Source organism: Sapajus apella, unplaced genomic scaffold (assembly GCF_009761245.1).
Source record: "Sapajus apella isolate SASKATOON/1434 unplaced genomic scaffold, GSC_monkey_1.0 scaffold130, whole genome shotgun sequence".
In the NCBI taxonomy this organism is placed as follows: domain Eukaryota; kingdom Metazoa; phylum Chordata; class Mammalia; order Primates; family Cebidae; genus Sapajus; species Sapajus apella.
The window spans coordinates 4,135,192-4,150,960 of NW_022437070.1; the positions used below are offsets into that span (position 1 = coordinate 4,135,192).

The 15,769-nt window shown below is 53.0% G+C and overlaps 1 protein-coding gene across 2 annotated transcripts in view; it reads left to right on the plus strand.

Moving 5' to 3' along the window:
* CD177 (CD177 molecule) overlaps positions 1–15,178 on the plus strand; it is a 20,190-nt gene extending 5,012 nt beyond the window's left edge. Inside the window, exons 1-10 of one of the 2 annotated variants that reach the window (XM_032262834.1) lie at positions 4,967–5,067; positions 5,359–5,440; positions 5,529–5,669; positions 5,841–6,026; positions 7,250–7,369; positions 7,579–7,734; positions 12,536–12,676; positions 13,999–14,184; positions 14,292–14,426; positions 14,693–15,178. In XM_032262834.1, coding sequence (XP_032118725.1) covers positions 5,389–5,440; positions 5,529–5,669; positions 5,841–6,026; positions 7,250–7,369; positions 7,579–7,734; positions 12,536–12,676; positions 13,999–14,184; positions 14,292–14,426; positions 14,693–14,922 — 1,347 coding nt within the window. In that variant the 5' untranslated portion in view covers positions 4,967–5,067; positions 5,359–5,388 and the 3' untranslated portion in view covers positions 14,923–15,178. Of the gene's footprint in view, positions 1–4,966; positions 5,068–5,324; positions 5,441–5,528; positions 5,670–5,840; positions 6,027–7,249; positions 7,370–7,578; positions 7,735–12,535; positions 12,677–13,998; positions 14,185–14,291; positions 14,427–14,692 lie in introns of those variants that run through there. The other variant, XM_032262833.1, reaches the window with a different exon arrangement.
* The last annotated feature ends 591 nt before the right edge of the window (positions 15,179–15,769 follow it).

A 15,769-nucleotide genomic window follows, 5' to 3' on the forward strand; every position in this document is an offset into this window, starting at 1 on the left:
GGAGTTTCACTCTTGTTACCCAGGCTGGAGTGCAATGGCGCGATCTCGGCTCACCGCAACCTCCGCCTCCTGGGTTCAGGCAATTCTCCTGCCTCAGCCTCCTGAGTAGCTGGGACTACAGGCACGCGCCGCCATGCCCAGCTGATTTTTTGTAGTTTTAGTAGAGACGGGGTTTCACCATGTTGACCAGGATGGTCTCGATCTCTTGACCTCGTGATCCACCCGCCTCGGCCTCCCAAAGTGCTGGGATTACAGGCTTGAGCCACCGCGCCCGGCCAAGGCAGCTGTTTTCTATCCCTGAGGCAGAGGGTGAGGAGTAGATACAAGGAAGTGTAGGGGAATTTATCTTTTTCTTTTTTCTTTCTCTTTTTTTTCATTCTAAGACAGAGTCTGGTTTGTCCAGGCTGGAGTGCAATGGCATGATCTCACTGCAACCTCTGCCTCCCGGGTTCAAGCAATTATTCTGCCTCAGCATCCCAATTAGCAGAGATTACAGGCGTGTGCCACCATGCCTGGCTAATTTTTGTATTTTTAGTAGAGGCAGGGTTTCACCATGTTAGGCTGGTCTGGAACTCCTGACCTCAGGTGATCCTCCTGCCTTGGCCTCCCTAAGTGCTGGGATTATAGGCGTGAGCCACTGCACCCAGGCCTGGGGAATTTATCTTTAACAGGTTTGTTTATGTGCCTAGAAACTGTCAAGTGACTGGTGCCTCCTGAAAGGGGGAACAATAATTGTTAGTTATCCACAGATTGTTTTGGCTCCAGGCTTTCAGCATTATGTCTGCACTGAATAAAAGCAACAGCTTCAGCTTCCCGGGGCTGCTGCACTTTGGCCACTAGAACTGGCCGGTCCCCTAGCTGCTCTTACACTGCACACCTGTGTCTGAATACTCCTTTCATTCATTGCTCGACCAGGTTCTGCAGGACAGAGCTGGCAGCTCACCTCCAAGCTTACCCTGCAATCAAGGTCCAACCCATAAATGGGAGAAGGAGAAGGCATTTCTGCTTCTTAACCACTGGGGCTCAGAAGTGACCTGAAGTCGGCAGGTGCGGTGGCTCATGCCTGTAATCCCAGCACTTTGGGAGGCCAAGGTGGGCAGATCACCTGAGGTCAGGAGTTCAAGACCAGCCTGACCAACATGGAGAAACCAAATTAGCCGGGTGTGGTGGCGCATGCCTGTGATCCCAGCTAATCAGGAGGCTGAGGCAGGAGAATTGCTTGAACCCGGGAGGCGGAGGTTGCAGTGAGCCAAGATCGTGCTATTGCACTCCAGCCTGGGCAACAGAAGCAAAACTCCATCTCAAAAAAAAAAGAGGTGACCTGAAGTCATTTCCGCCCACGTTCTGTCAATGGGAACTACTCACGTGGTCGGGTGGAGTTGGGAATGGTGGTCTCTGACTAGGAAGTCACCACCTAGCAACTGAACATCGTCCCTATACCCTGGAAGGGAGCACAGGTCTTTCTTTGCTGGGCAGGTATTTCTACCACACTGTGTGGTCTTGGGCAGTTGTTGAGCTCCTCTGGGGCTCAGTTTCTTCACCAATAAAATTGGGCAATGAATGGGATCTCTCTTTCTCAAAGAACTAAAAATAGACCTATGATTCGATCCAGCAATCCCACTACTAGAAATATACCCAAAGGCAAAGAAATTGTTTTATCAAAAGATACCTGCACTTACATGTTTATCACAGCACTATTCACAATGGCAAAGCCATGGGATCCACCGAAATATGCACTGGTAGACCGGATAAAGAAAACGTGGTGCACGTGCACCACGGAATCCTATGCAGCCATAAAAATAAAATCAAATCATGGTTTTGCAGCCACATGGATGCAGCTGGAGGTCGTAATCCTAAGTGAATTAACACAGAAACAGAAAATCGAATACTGCGTGTTTCACTTTCAAATGGGAGCTAAAGCTTAGATACTCACAGACATAAAAATGGGAATAATAGACACAGGGAATTCCCAAAGGCAGGAGGGAAGGAGGAAGGCAAGGGTTGAAAACCTTCTATTGGGTGCTATGCTCACTATTTGAGTTTTGAGTTCAATGGAGGCCCAAACCCCAGCGTGATGCAATATACCCATGCAATAAACCTGCAAATGGACCCCCCCACTGAATCCATAATTTAAAAACATAGAATAGATTTTAAAAATAGGCTCTTTCTTGTTGTTGTGGCCATGCCTGAATGAGTGCTCAGACAATGGCCTGAAGCAGAGTCAGGGCTCATGGTGATCACCATGTTCATGGCTTGCTGAGAACCTGCTTTGGGTGGTACAAGGCTCTTAATCCTTACGGCAAACCATCAGGTGCAGGTAACCACGGTGCCGGTTAACAGAAGAACACAAGGAAGTTCAGAGAGGAGAGTGAATGGCCAAAGTCCACACAGTCAGAAGTGTTGAGCTTCTGACCTCAAGCAAGCACCCACATTAGCCCCATCCGTGTTCCTACTAAAGACATGATCTCATTCCTTTTATGGCTGCATAGTATTCCATGGTGTATATGTACCACATTCTCTTTATCCAGTCTGCCATTGATGGGCATTTCAGTTGATTCCATGTCTTTGCTACTGTGAATAGTGCTGCAATGAACATACATGTTCATGTGTCTTTATAATAGAATGAGTTATATTTCTTTGGGTAGATACTCAGTAATGGGATTGCTGGGTTGAGTAGTATTTCTGTTTTTAGGTCTTTGAGGAATCATCACACTGTCTTCCACAATGGATGAACTAATTTACACTCCCACCAGCAGTGTCTAAGAGTTCCCTTTTCTCTGCAATCTTGCCAGCATGAATTGCTTTTTAACTTTTTGTTTATTTTTTTGAGACAGAGCCTCACTCTGTCACCCAGGCTGGAGTGCAGTGGTGTGATCTCAGCTCACTGCAACCTCCGCCTCCCAGGTTCAAGTAATTCTCCTGCCTCAGCCTCCCAAGTAGCTGGGATTACAGGAGCCCACCGCCATGCCTGGCTAGTTTTTTTTTTTTTTTTTTTTTTTTTTTTTAGTAGAGATGGGGTTTCACCATGTTGGCCGGTTTGGTTTCAAACTTGACGTTTTAGTAATAGTCATCCTGACTGGCGTGAGGCTGTATTTCACTGTGGTTTTGATATGTATTTCTGTAATGATCAGTGATCTTGAGCTTTTTTTCACGATTGTTGGCCACATGTATGTGAAAGTGACACATTTAATTGAGTACCTATAACCCTGTTTGCCCACCCTTCCCTTCCCTCTTCCATCAAGGACACTGCTTCAGGTTATGCACAATTCCAGGGCACCATTCACACTGTGACAACGTGAATTTCTGGGGAGGGGGCAAGATTTCTACAGTGCACAACCTGTACAAATGGAGTGACGGCTCTGCTGTTTTCTTCCCCTTTTCATTCATTCATTCATTCATTCATTCATTCATTCAATAAATATTTATCGAGGCTGGGACTTGGTGGCTCATGCCTATACTTCCAGCAGTTTGGGAGGCCAAGGATGGAGGATAACAGGAGCCCAGGAGTTCAAGACTAGCCTGGGCAACACAGTGAGACCCTGTCTCTACAAAAAATACAAAAATTAGCCAGCCATGATGGTGTGCACCTGTAGTCCCAGTTCCTTGGGAGGCTGAGGTGGGAGGATTGCTTGAGTCCAGGAGATGGAGGCTGTAGTGAGCTGCAGTGAGCTATGATTGCACCACTGCACTCCAGCCTAGGTGAGAGAGCAAGACTCTGTTTCTAAAAAAAAAAAAATTCTCTGCCTTGTAGGTGGTGGAGACATAGCAGGAGATGAGACAAACATGACCCTGCCTGTGTGGCAAATATTAAACTTGCAAACACAAATAAAGATAAAATGTATAGATAGGTCAGAAATAAGCATATAATTGCAAGTCACATTCATTTCTCTTTCTCTGCTATTCCTGCTCTTGCCTTCCCTCTTCTGCTTCTCTCTCCGTCACAGACACCTCCCCCCAACCTCCCTCTACGGCCAGTGACAGATACCCCTGATTCCTTCCTGTCTTCCTCCTCTCCAGTGTGTTAGAGCTGATTTGTACAGGCCTGGAAAGGCCAATGGTTTCATAGCTAGGGATTTCATCAACCCTGATGGTAAACTGTTGTTTAAAATTAGACATGCTGTAAGTATTTACACCACAGAAATAGGCAACACTACGAGTGGCTTTTTTTTTTTTTTTTTTTTGAGATGGAGCCTCTTTCTCCAGACTGGAGTACAGTGGCGTGATCTTGGCTCACAGCAACCACCGCCTCCCGGGTTCAAGCGAATCTCCTGCCTCAGCCTCCCGAGTAGCTGGGACTACAGGCATGAGCCACCACGCCCGGCTAATTTTTGTATTTTTAGTAGAGATGGGGTTTTACCATGTTGGCCAGGCTGGTCTCGATCCGTTGACCTCATGTTCCTCCCAAAGTGCTGGGATTACAGGCTTGAGCCACCACAGCCAACCACAAGGTGGGATTGTGGGTATTGTTTTTCTGAAAATTTGTTTTTTCAGCATACCACTGCCCTTCCACATCCACTTCCAGCAAATACAATTTGCATTTTCCAAATACACCAGAACTCTTTTGTAGATACTCAGTCTCCACTCAGCCTCCGACTAAGTCTTTCCTGGTGGTAGGAAATTGGGGACTTGGGTCCGATGTTGTACTGTGAGGGTAGAGAATAGAAGAGACAGCATGAGAGAAAGGCATGAAACAGGGAATCAAAAGAAAAGCAATATAGGAAGGAAAAAGAAAGAACAGAGAAGTCGGAAGCCAGTGGAGGGTAGAAACTAGGCAGGAAGACATGGGAACAAGCCGATGCCCTCTGCACAACGTCCCCACCGGTAGTTGAGCCATTTCCCCATCTGGGGTACAGGAGTGGCCAGGGAGCCCATGAGAAATGAGGAAACTACCTTCCTTCCCAAACTACTGCAGAAACTGGGTGGGGGTGGGAATCCACATAGCTGGGCTCAGGAGGAAAGAGGCTGGGAGTCTGAACCAGGGTGACCCTAGGGTCAAGATGCCACAGTTTGTAACTGTGGAGGACCTGGGGGCCTGGACTCCTTGGGTCTAGGGGAGGAAGGTTGGAGGTCTGGACTCCTGGGTCTGAGGGAGGAGGGGCTGGGGGTCTGGACTCCTGGGTCTGAGGGAGGAGGGGCTGGGGGCCCAGACTCCTGGGTCTGAGGAAGGAGGGGCTGGGGGCCTGGACCCGAGGGTCTGAAGAAGAAAGGGGGTCCCTGATAGGCCGTTGGGGCAGTTGAGACTCAGGGTGGGGCCCAGGCTTCCATTTAAAAGGCCCACTCCCCGCCCCCCTACCCACCACCGTTTCCTGGGCTGGCTGCTTAAGAGCTGGTATAAAGGACTGTTTCCTGGTGAAAAAGCAGGAAGACGGTGCCAGCCACAGACGAGTCATGAGTCTGGTCTTCCTGCTGGTCCTTGTGGGGGTTACCTTCCCACTGCCAGGTGAGTGATGACCCTAGCCACCTGGGGACTTTCCTGGAGGCTACTGCAAGGGAACCGTGCTGAGATGGATTTGCTCTCTCCACTCCAGGAGTGCAGGCGCTGGTCTGCCAGCTGGGGACAGCTGCGGGTGTGTGGAATGTATCCGACCTGCCCCTGTCGTGGACCCCTAAGGAGACCACCTGCACCAGCGGCTGGGGGTGCCAGGACACGCTGGTGTTCATAGAGAGCGGTGAGGAGGCCCCGCCCTGCCCGCTCAGCCCCTCGAACCCTGTGCTGGGACTCGGCAGCCACCTCCCCGGAAAGAACCATCCCCTCTCAGCCTACACCACGTTGCAGCGTTTCCCTCCAGGACCCCGGAGGCCTGACCTCCATCCTTGCTTGCCCCCCTCTCTCGGTCCAGGACCCAAAGTGAGCATGGTGCTCTCCAAGGGCTGCACTCAGGCCGGGGACCAGGAGCCCCGCGTCACTGAGCACCGGATGGGCCCCGGCCTCTCCGTGACCTCCTACACCCATGTGTGCCGCCAGGGTGACCGCTGCAACAACCTCGTCACCTCCGCCCCGCTCTGGGCCACGCCGCGGCCAGCAGGTACCTGCGGGAGGAGAGGGAGGGGCTACCAGGAGGGGGTCGGCTGAGCACAGAGGGCTGGTTATAGGGTCCCTCCCGCCCTGGCTCGCCGTCCTGCTCCGGGCTCCTTCCATGCCTCCGCTGACTGCTCCCTGGCCGCTGCCCCGCACCTCGCCTTCCTCTCCATCCCTCCCCACACCCTCCTGATCCTTCCACCCACCTGTCCCACCCAGGACTCCTCGCACCCCGCCTCTTCTAAGAGCAAACAGGTGATTTCTGATTTGAAATCACCATTAACTGGGTCATCCTGGTTTCTTCTTTTTTTCTTCTTGTATACTGTTGCGTTTGGTTCAACAAGGTCTCGTGTAGGTTTTTTGCATTTCCTCTTCCTAAGGGAGATTGACCTGTAGCTTTCAAGTTTCCTTGGCTGGTGTTCTAAAGTGTCTGGGGAGATGTTTTGCACTTCTTTTATTGGAACAGCTTGTGAATTCAGAAGTTTCCTGTTCTTAGAGGTTTAGCGGCTCTTAGAGGTGAAGCCACTGGCTCCCATGACCAGAGTCTGCCTCTGTGTCACCCCTCGGAAGGCCAGACTTTGTTGAAAGGTTCAGACTTGACCATGTCTGAGTCTCCTTCTGGCCTCAGCAGGCCCCCTCTTCCACCCTGCCTACCCCACTTGCCCCCCAAGAGCCCCCCCAACCTTTTTTTTTGAGACAGAGTCTGGCTCTGTCACCCAGGCTGGAATGCCGTGGTGCAATCTCGGCTCACTGCAACCTCTGCCTCCTGGGTTCAAGTGATTCTCCTGTCTCAGCCTCCCGAGTAGCTGGGACTACAGGCATGTGCCAGCACACTGCGCTATTTTTTTTTTGTATCTTTAGTAGAGACAGGGTTTCACCATGTTGGCCAGGCTGGTCTCAAACCCCAGACCTTGTGATCTGCCCGCCTTGGCCTCCCAAAGTGCTGGGATTACAGGCATGAGCCACCGAGCCCAGCCACCCCTCAAGACCCCTTTCTGTACCCAGCCCCAGATGCCTTATCCAGACCTCCTGTTCTCTCTCCCTTCCTCTTTCATTGGTTACACTTCTTTATTTTCCCACAGCCAGACCCCATGAGGGGAGCCGCAGAAAGGCCCTTTGGGAAGACTGAGCAGGTTGACTCTTGAGGCCAGCAAAAGCGGGTGCAGAGAAGGTATCTGATCACATCTGGGGCCCTCTCCGTGCCCCTCACTCTGTTTGTCACTTCCCCAGACCCAGGGTCCTTGAGGTGCCCAGTCTGCTTGTCTCCGGAAGTCTGTCTGGAGAGTACAGAAGAGATCTGCCCCAGAGGAAGCACAGACTGCTATGATGGCCTCCTCAGGCTCACGGGAGGTAAGCCTGGCACATCGGGGCCCTACGGGGACTGAACAAAAAGGTTCGGGGACTGAGATCTTAATCTCTGGGGTGCAAGGGTGAGCTGAGGCATGGCATGAGACCCAGAGGAGGGTGGGCCTGGCTTCCTGGAGCTATGCCTGCCTCTGAGGGTTGGGTGGTCCTCAGGACAGCATCAGAGGCTCTCCCTCTCTCCCCACTTTCTGCAGGGGGCATCTCCTCCAATCTGAGAGTCCAGGGATGCATGACCCAGCCAGGCTGCAACCTGCTCAATGGGACCCGGGAAGTTGGGCCCCTGAGTATGATTGAGACCTGCAGTCCCACGCAGCATTCAGAGCCACAGCACCAAAGCCAGAAGGAGAAAGGTGAGGGTGCAGAGTGGACTGCTTGCACGAGGCTTTAGGCAACAGGGAGTGCTGGGGCCCCTGCTGGCTCTCATGCTGCTGGGAGTGCTGGGCTGCTTCCATTTCTGTGTCTCCACACCCCTGGCCTTGGGGAACCCTAGGTCTCCCACTTCTCTAGGCCATCCTAGCCTCTCCAACACCCTCAGCAACCCCGCCCCACCTGTGGTGCTGGAGTGCCCCAGCAGCCTTGCCTGCACAGGAGAGAACATCAGGGAGAAAATCAAGGGTGCTTCAGGTGTGACAGAGAAAGCAAGAGTTAAACGAGGACACTGAGAGGGTCCCTGCTTACCCATGTAGATGCTTCCCTGGAAGAGAGTGCCAGGGAATTTCTGCATAAGAAGGGCTCCAAGGCAGCCAGGCACGGTGCCTCATGCCTGTAATCCCAGCACTTTGGGAGGCTGAGGTGGGCGGATCACAAGGTCAGGAGTTTGAGACTAACCTGACCAACATAGTGAAACTCCGTCTCTACTAAAAATACAAAAATTAGCCAGGCATGGTGGCACATGCCTGTAGTCCCAGCTACTCGGGAGGCTGAGGCAGGAGAATCACTTGAACCCGGGAGGCAGAGGTTGCGGTGAGCCAAGATCGCACCATTGCACTCCAGCCTGGGCAACAAGAGAGAGAAACTCTGTCTCAGAAAAAAAAAAAAAAAGAGAAGTGCTCCAAGGCAACGGAAGCCAGGGTGGGGAGGCGGAGGTCTTACAGGAATCACAGCTTCCCTCCTAAAAGCAAAGTCTTCCCTGCCCGCGCCTCGGTGTCCTTGTCTGCCCACACCACACTAGAGTTGTGTGAGCTCTGCACACCTTTCTCTGTGCATTTGCTCTTTCTCTCTGGCTAGGCTGGGAGCCCGAGGCCAGGGGTTTGGTGTCTCTGGCACCAGGGTTTCCAGGCTTGGGTAGCTCAGGGGCCGGCTCAGGAAGGGTACCAGGAGGTGTTTGCTGAAGTGAGGGCATGCAGCACTCCCATGGGGCCCCCCCAATGAGTCAGACCCTGTCTTTACCTGAAGGGCCACTGGGACTAGGAGGGGGAGGTACCACAGACACAGACCGTCACAGCTTGAGGTGATCAGGGCTGTGGCAAACACGGATGTGGGGCCTGGGGCAGCTCAGAGGAGGAAGATGCTGATGTCATGGGGGATAGAGAGCTAAGGAGGGCTTCATAGAGGAGGTGGTCTGTAAACTGCGTGTTAAAGATGACCTGCAGCTCATTGATAGAAGAGGAAGAGGACATTGGTGGCAGAGGAAACAGCGTGTAGAATCCGCAGAGGACTGGAGGTGGCAGTGGGCCTGCTGTTTTCAAGAAGAGTCCCTCACTCCACCTGTGAAGGACTCATTGAGATGAGCGGGTACAGCTGGGATTGGGGGTGATTAGAAGTTTTTCAGGTGGACAGAGTGGGTATAGGGGTTGAAGAGGGAGCTGATCCAAGCCAAAGGAACAGCAGGTGTGAGGCCGAGGAGGAAAGGGCCTGGTGTGCCTTTGGAATGGGTACTGCTGGGGGAGGGGAAGGTAAGTGGGGAACCTGATGGTCGCTCAAGTACCTGAAAAGCCAGGCTGAGGGGTGGACCCTCTCCTGAAGGCTGGGGAGCCATGGAAGATTGTGGAGCAGGGAAAGGCAGGGTCTGAGACATGTTCCTTTCCTTTTGACTGATGCTGGTGTTAGGGTCTGGCCCTGGTCTCTGGGACCAGGTGACACTGATAATCCAGAAGGTATTTCAGAAACAAATCAGACACAACACATGCCACACACACAGCCCATCATAAGCACAGCAGACACCAGTGCATCACACCATGCCACATACACACCACACATCACATACCACACACGCTCCCCATGCCCCTGACGTACCACACATGGAATACAATTTGCACACAGAGCACACAACACACTTAACACACACAAATGTACATGTAGTGCGTATGCCACGTCCACACTATATGCCAGGCACCACACACAAACACTCCCCCTCAACATATCTCACATGCAATAACATACCACATACAACCCAATCCACACAACACACATGGCATGCCACACACACCACACACAAACAAAACACAAATACACAGAACACACGCCATGCCAAACACACAAATGTTGGAAATACATGCTCGGTGCCACAAAGAAAAATTAGCACTGAGACAAAGCATCTTTTAGCAACGCAATTTTTACTTCCTGGACTGCAGGAAGGGTACCCTTGATAGCAATTGTGCCATAAGAGTACAATGAACAAAGGAAAACACACAGATTTAACCCTTATGCATTTGGGGTCGTCCTTACTGCCGTGTCTGACCTACATTGGCTGGAGCCAGACCTCACAATCTAAACTAAAACCCAATTGGCTAACAACTTAAAACTTTCTAAACAGGTAAAAGCAATGGAGAGCTGGGACATGCCTGTGAGCACGTCCAGCACAGATATCTTGGTTAAAGTACAAGAACATAGAATGTACTATGTGCCTGTAAGCATGGCATGTCTAACAGCTGCATAGGGCTTAACAAAGAATTAGCACACTTATTCTTTAACCTGAAAGGAAACCTTAAAAAGGACCTTTCCTACTTCCCACACAATAAACACATACCACATACATCACACACGGTATGTCTGCACATGCACGCGCCACACAAACACCATGAACACACCACACACCCCATACAACCACACCCCTCACACATACACTACACACTCACACCACACACCCCTGCACACATCATGCACATACCCCCACCCCCCCTGCACACACACTACACAAACACACACATACCACATGAAACACAGCTATTATGCCACAAATCAGTGCTCTTAATAGAGCTCCCTATTTATTCTGCTTTCAACACCAGAGCCAGATGTTGGAGGCTGCTTTTGCCTTCGCTGGTGAAATGCAGTCCAGCAGTTTAGCAGACACAAGACCAGGCATCAGACACTAGGGGAACAACAAGATGTTGGGGACCAAGTGTGAGAGAGAAGAGGCTCCAGGGTGATGGAACTGCATATGAGAAGCCACAGGAGTGGGAGGGCTGGGTGCAGGGACACAGGTCACTCAAAGGGCCATGGCAGCAGCCCCTTGTGAAGAACCAAGGGTCCCCAGAATGGATAAGGCCTTGGCTGCCCCCAGAGGAGCTGGGCAGGGGTCCCAGTGAGAGAGCAGAGAAGAGTCCCTGTCTGAATCAGGGACATGTGGGTCCCAGGCCCCACTCTGCCGCTGAAACCACTTTCCAGCCTCAGCTTTGCCTGAGGATCCAAAGTCTCCACATCTCATGGAGCCTCTTTCCCTGGATTTTGGGAAGAGAAAGGGATGGTTGCAGACACGGGGCGGAAGGAGATGCAAAGGGCCTGAGGCGGGTGGGTGCCTGCCAGAAGCACATGTGCAGAGCATCGTGGTGGAGAGAGTGGAGCTGGACACCTTTGAGGTGCGGGGAGGCAGCTGCGTCTCATCAGGCCTCCCGGGCCATTGGAAGGGCTTAGAATTTTATTCTCCAGAATGGGAACCTCCTGGAGTCTTCGGAGCAGAGGAGTCACAGGAACTGACTTAGGTTTACCCAGCCTCCCTCTGCCTGCTGGGTGGAGAAGGAAGCGAGAGGAAGAGTGTTGGGCGGGCGCAGGGAGAGCCTCGGGAGGTAGGTGGCGGCCGAGGGGGCTTGGTCCCGATGGAAGCAGAGGAGGTGGTAACATGGGGTTGGGTTCTGAAGATTTTATGCAGCTCAAGCCAGCAAGATTTCCTGAGGAACACAATGGAAAGGAACCAGAGTGGTCAAAGACAACACCAACGTTTTCAGGAAGACCAGCACAAATCAAGGTGGCGGGTGATGGGGGCAGGGAGAGCAGGGTGGGAGAAGGGAGCAGGAGCCATGATTCTGATTTTGTCATCCGTGAAATAGGCAAATGAGCAGCCCTCCTGGGCAATATCCTTCCTGCAGGTCGCACATGCTGGTAGAAGCTGGGGGCTCAGTCTAGGAGTCCCTGTGTCTTGGGACCCGTTCCCCCTGCTCTGTGATGGCCATGAGGGAAGGCGGGGGCCACACACTAGAGCCCCAAGGGCCTCCGGGCCAAGGTAGCCAAGAATGGTCATCAGTACATCTCCCTCCTGCCCCCAACACTGACCCTGAGGGTCCAGAGTCCCTGGGTTCCCAGCCTACCTCTGCCACTCAAGCTGTGTGGCACAGAAAGCTACTGAGCAACGCTGCCTCTGTTTCCCTTGTTGCAAATGAGGGTGCCGTTGTGATCACACCACCTACTGTGGGGGTGCTGTAGGGAAATGAGGCATCACAGATGAGCTGAGCTCCCTGGGACCTTAGATGGGTGGATCTGTGGGAAGCAATGGCATCAGCCAGGTGCAGAGGCAGTGCTCAGCCCACCTGGGCATCCGCATCTTGTGTTTGGAACATAGAGTTTTGCAGCTGAAAGATATGAGAAAGGTTTCAGGCTCTGAACTTATTATTGCAATGAGGACCTTAAAGCTCAGATGGGGAAGCAGAGATGGGCAGAGGAAAAGGAAGAGCTTCCATTGCTCTCACACCTGAAGCCAGGAATGGCCATTCCCGCAGGTGTGAGAGTATGTCTCTGCAGGTGTTCAAGCAGAAACAGGGGGAACGATGCAGGTGGGGTTTGGACTCCCAAGTCCCTCTGAATCTGTGCTTGAGGGACTCCGTGGTCAGGTCAACTGGAGTGTGACTCAACAGCATGATCGCCTTCCCCAGCCCAGGACCTGGATGACAGACATGGTGGGTTCCTGGCTTAGACAGACCCTGGTTTTCCTCTCCCCAGATTTTCTGACCTGCTATCGGGGCATCTTCATCCAGTCAAGGGAGAACTTGAGCCAAGAACCCACTGAATGGACCGCAGCTGCCACCGAGACTTGTGAGGCTGGGCAGGTGTGTCAGGAGACGCTGCTGCTGGTAGACATAGGTGCGTAGCCTGAGGTAGAAGATGAACACCTGCCCCAAGTCCCCAGCAGCTCCTTCCACCCCCCTGGATCCTTTCCCCTGAATTTCCTGCTCAGCTCTCTTCACGTCTGTTCTTGTCACCCAGGCTGGAGTGCAGTGGCACTATCTTGGCTCACTGCAACCTCCGCCTCCCAGGTTCAAGCGATTCTCCTGCCTCAGCCTCCCGAGTAGCTGGGATTACAGGCATGCGCCACCACAGCTGGCTAATTTTGTATTTTTAGTAGAGATAGGGCTTTGCCCTGTTGGTCAGTCTGGTCTCCATCTCCTGACCTCGTGATCCACCCACCTCAGCCTCCCAAAGTGCTGGGATTACAGGCGTGAGCCACTGCGCCCGGCTCACATCTGCAATTTTCAATCCAACTCTTATTCTCTCCGCATCTTGGGTTCCTCTTATGAAAACTGGGTGTGAAGCAATGACAATGACAGTGCCTGCCTTTCTGGGTAGGGGTGACTATGTATGAGGTAATCCCTGCCCAGGGCAGAGAACTGTGCCGGCACTGAGGAATCTCAGTGGCTTCATACGGTCCGGAGATGTTTGTCCAGCACTTATAGGCACTGCAGATCCAATGCCATCTGTATTCCTACAGCTTTATATGCCTTGAGAAACAGGAAACAAGCAAACAAAAAGGAGCGAAGTGGGGATGTGGATCCAAGCTCTGGAGAGAAGTCTGGCAAGGAAAGGGAGATAGGAAAAGTGAGGTGAAGGCTGCAATTTTTTTTTTTTTTTTTGAGATGGAGTCTCACCCTGTTGCCCAGGCTGCAGTGCATTGGCACGATCTTGGCTCACTGCAACCTCCACTTCCTGGTTTCAAACAATTCTCCTGACTCAGCTTCTGGAGTAGCTGGGATTACAGGTGTGTGCCACCACATCCGGTTAAGTTTTGTAATTTTAGTAGAGATGGGGTTTCACCATGTTGGCCAGGCTGGTCTCAAACTCCTGACCTCGTGATCCGCTCGCCTCGGCTTCCCAAAGTGCTGGGATTATAGGCATGAGCCACTGCACTCAACCCGAAGGCTGCAATTTTAAGATGAGTGCTCAGGGGAGACTCATGGAGAAGGTGACATTTGGGAGAGAACTGGGCAGAGGCAGAGCTTTGGGGAGTACCTAGGCCCCAGGCTCCATCTTTGCCCCATGCTAAATATGACCCATGCAGTTGTGATCAGGGTATCTGCATTCACCCTCTGCCAGGGGGGTATTGTGTAGGGCAGGGAGTCCAGCTCCAGAGCCCCTGCTGCCCCGGGAGCCACTGGGTCCCCCAGCCCAGCTTTCCCTCTCACCCTCAGGATTCACATCAACCCTGGTAGGGAGCAAACGCTGCAGCGCTGTTGGGGCTAAGGATTCCCAGACGAACTCCATCCACTCACGCCCTCCTGGGGTGCTCGTGGCCTCCTATTCCCACTTCTGCGCCTCCAACCTGTGCAATGGAGCCGACAGCAGCAGGGTCCTGCTGAACTCTCTCCCTCCTCAAGGTATGGCATCCAGGGCCATGGGGAGACAAGACCCAGACGCACAGGGCCCAAGGTGGGCGGCTGCTCTGAGCACAGACATGCACTCCCACCTTCCCTCTGCTCCCCAGCTGCCCCTGTCCCAGGAGACCGGCAGTGTCCTGCCTGCCTGCAGCCCTTTGGATCCTGCTCATCTGACTCCCCCAAAATGACCTGCCCTAGGGGCGCTGATCATTGTTATGATGGGTACATTCGTCTCTCAGGAGGTCAGTGCTGCAAGCGGGGCCCCAAGGATGAAGGCACTGGGGGCTCTGGGCTCCGGGGTCTGAGGGAGGAGGGGCTGGGGCCTGGACTCCTGGGTCTGAGGGAGGCGGGGCTGGGGCTCTGGGCTCCTGGGTCTGAGGGAGGAGGGGCTGGGGGCCTCTGGGCTCCTGGGTCTGAGGGAGGAGAGGTTGGGGGTCTGGACTCTTGGCTTTATGAATTTGGCTGGGCTGTACTTTGTGTCCTTTCTCACTTGGTCTTCTCCCTCTAGGTGGGTTGACCACCACAATGAGCATTCAGGGCTGCGTGGCCCAACCTGGCTTCTTGTTGAACCACACCAGGCAAATCGGGATCTTCTCTGTGCGTGAGAAGGATGATGTGCAGCTTCCTGTCCCTGAGCCCCAGGGAGGTGGGGCCGGGAGCCTGGAGTCTCTCACATGGGGGCTGGGGCTGGCACTGGCCCTGGTGCTGTGGTGGGGGACGCTTTGTCCTTCCTGCTAACTTCATTTTCCCTACGATTTTTCACCCCGCTGACCACCACACCCAACCATCCTTCTGACCTCATACCCTCATGGCCTTGGACACCAAATTCTTTTCCCAGCCTGCCCATGGATTATCTTCCCCCCACACAACCATTCACGTCTGTTCACCTAATAAAGACCCTGGGGAGGACCTGGAGCAGCTGGACTTGCCCTATGGGAGAGGGGACATTGGAGGAGTGGCTGTGTGTATCTGATAATAAAGACCCTGTCCTTTCTCCCAGTGCTGGGATCTCTCCATGTGAGGGACAGCAGGACACCCAACGATCTAGCATGGGGGAGGAGAGTAACCTGATGAGAAAACCACCATTCAAAGCCTACCCTTTATCGGTCTGGTTCACGTCTCTAAACCAGCTTGGATGGGAGCAGAGCCTTCAGGGTGCTCCAGCCAAGTGTATTTGGGCATCACCATGACCAGGGAGGGGAGGGTACCCTGAGAGGGGCCCTGCCACAAACAGGGGACTCACCCCATCTGAGCAGCTGCAGGAGAGGTTAGTGCAGTCGTGCCTTGCTTCACAATGGGGATGTATTGTGATTTATCGCCATAGGGACATCATAGGGTGCACTTACGCAAACCCAGACGGTACTGCCATGTAACCCAAATCTTGATTCTTACAGGGAGTGTCTTGGATGGTCTTGTCTTAGAGTCCAGAGAAGGCCAGTTGGAACCCTCAGTGTGTACGTATCTCTGTGAGGACAAAGCTCAGTCCCCTCCAGGATGGCACGTGTCCTGTGTGGCCAGCCTGTCTGTAGTGGCCACATAGTCATGCTGTAAAATGACGCCTTCCAAGGGCTTAGCACCGGGCAGG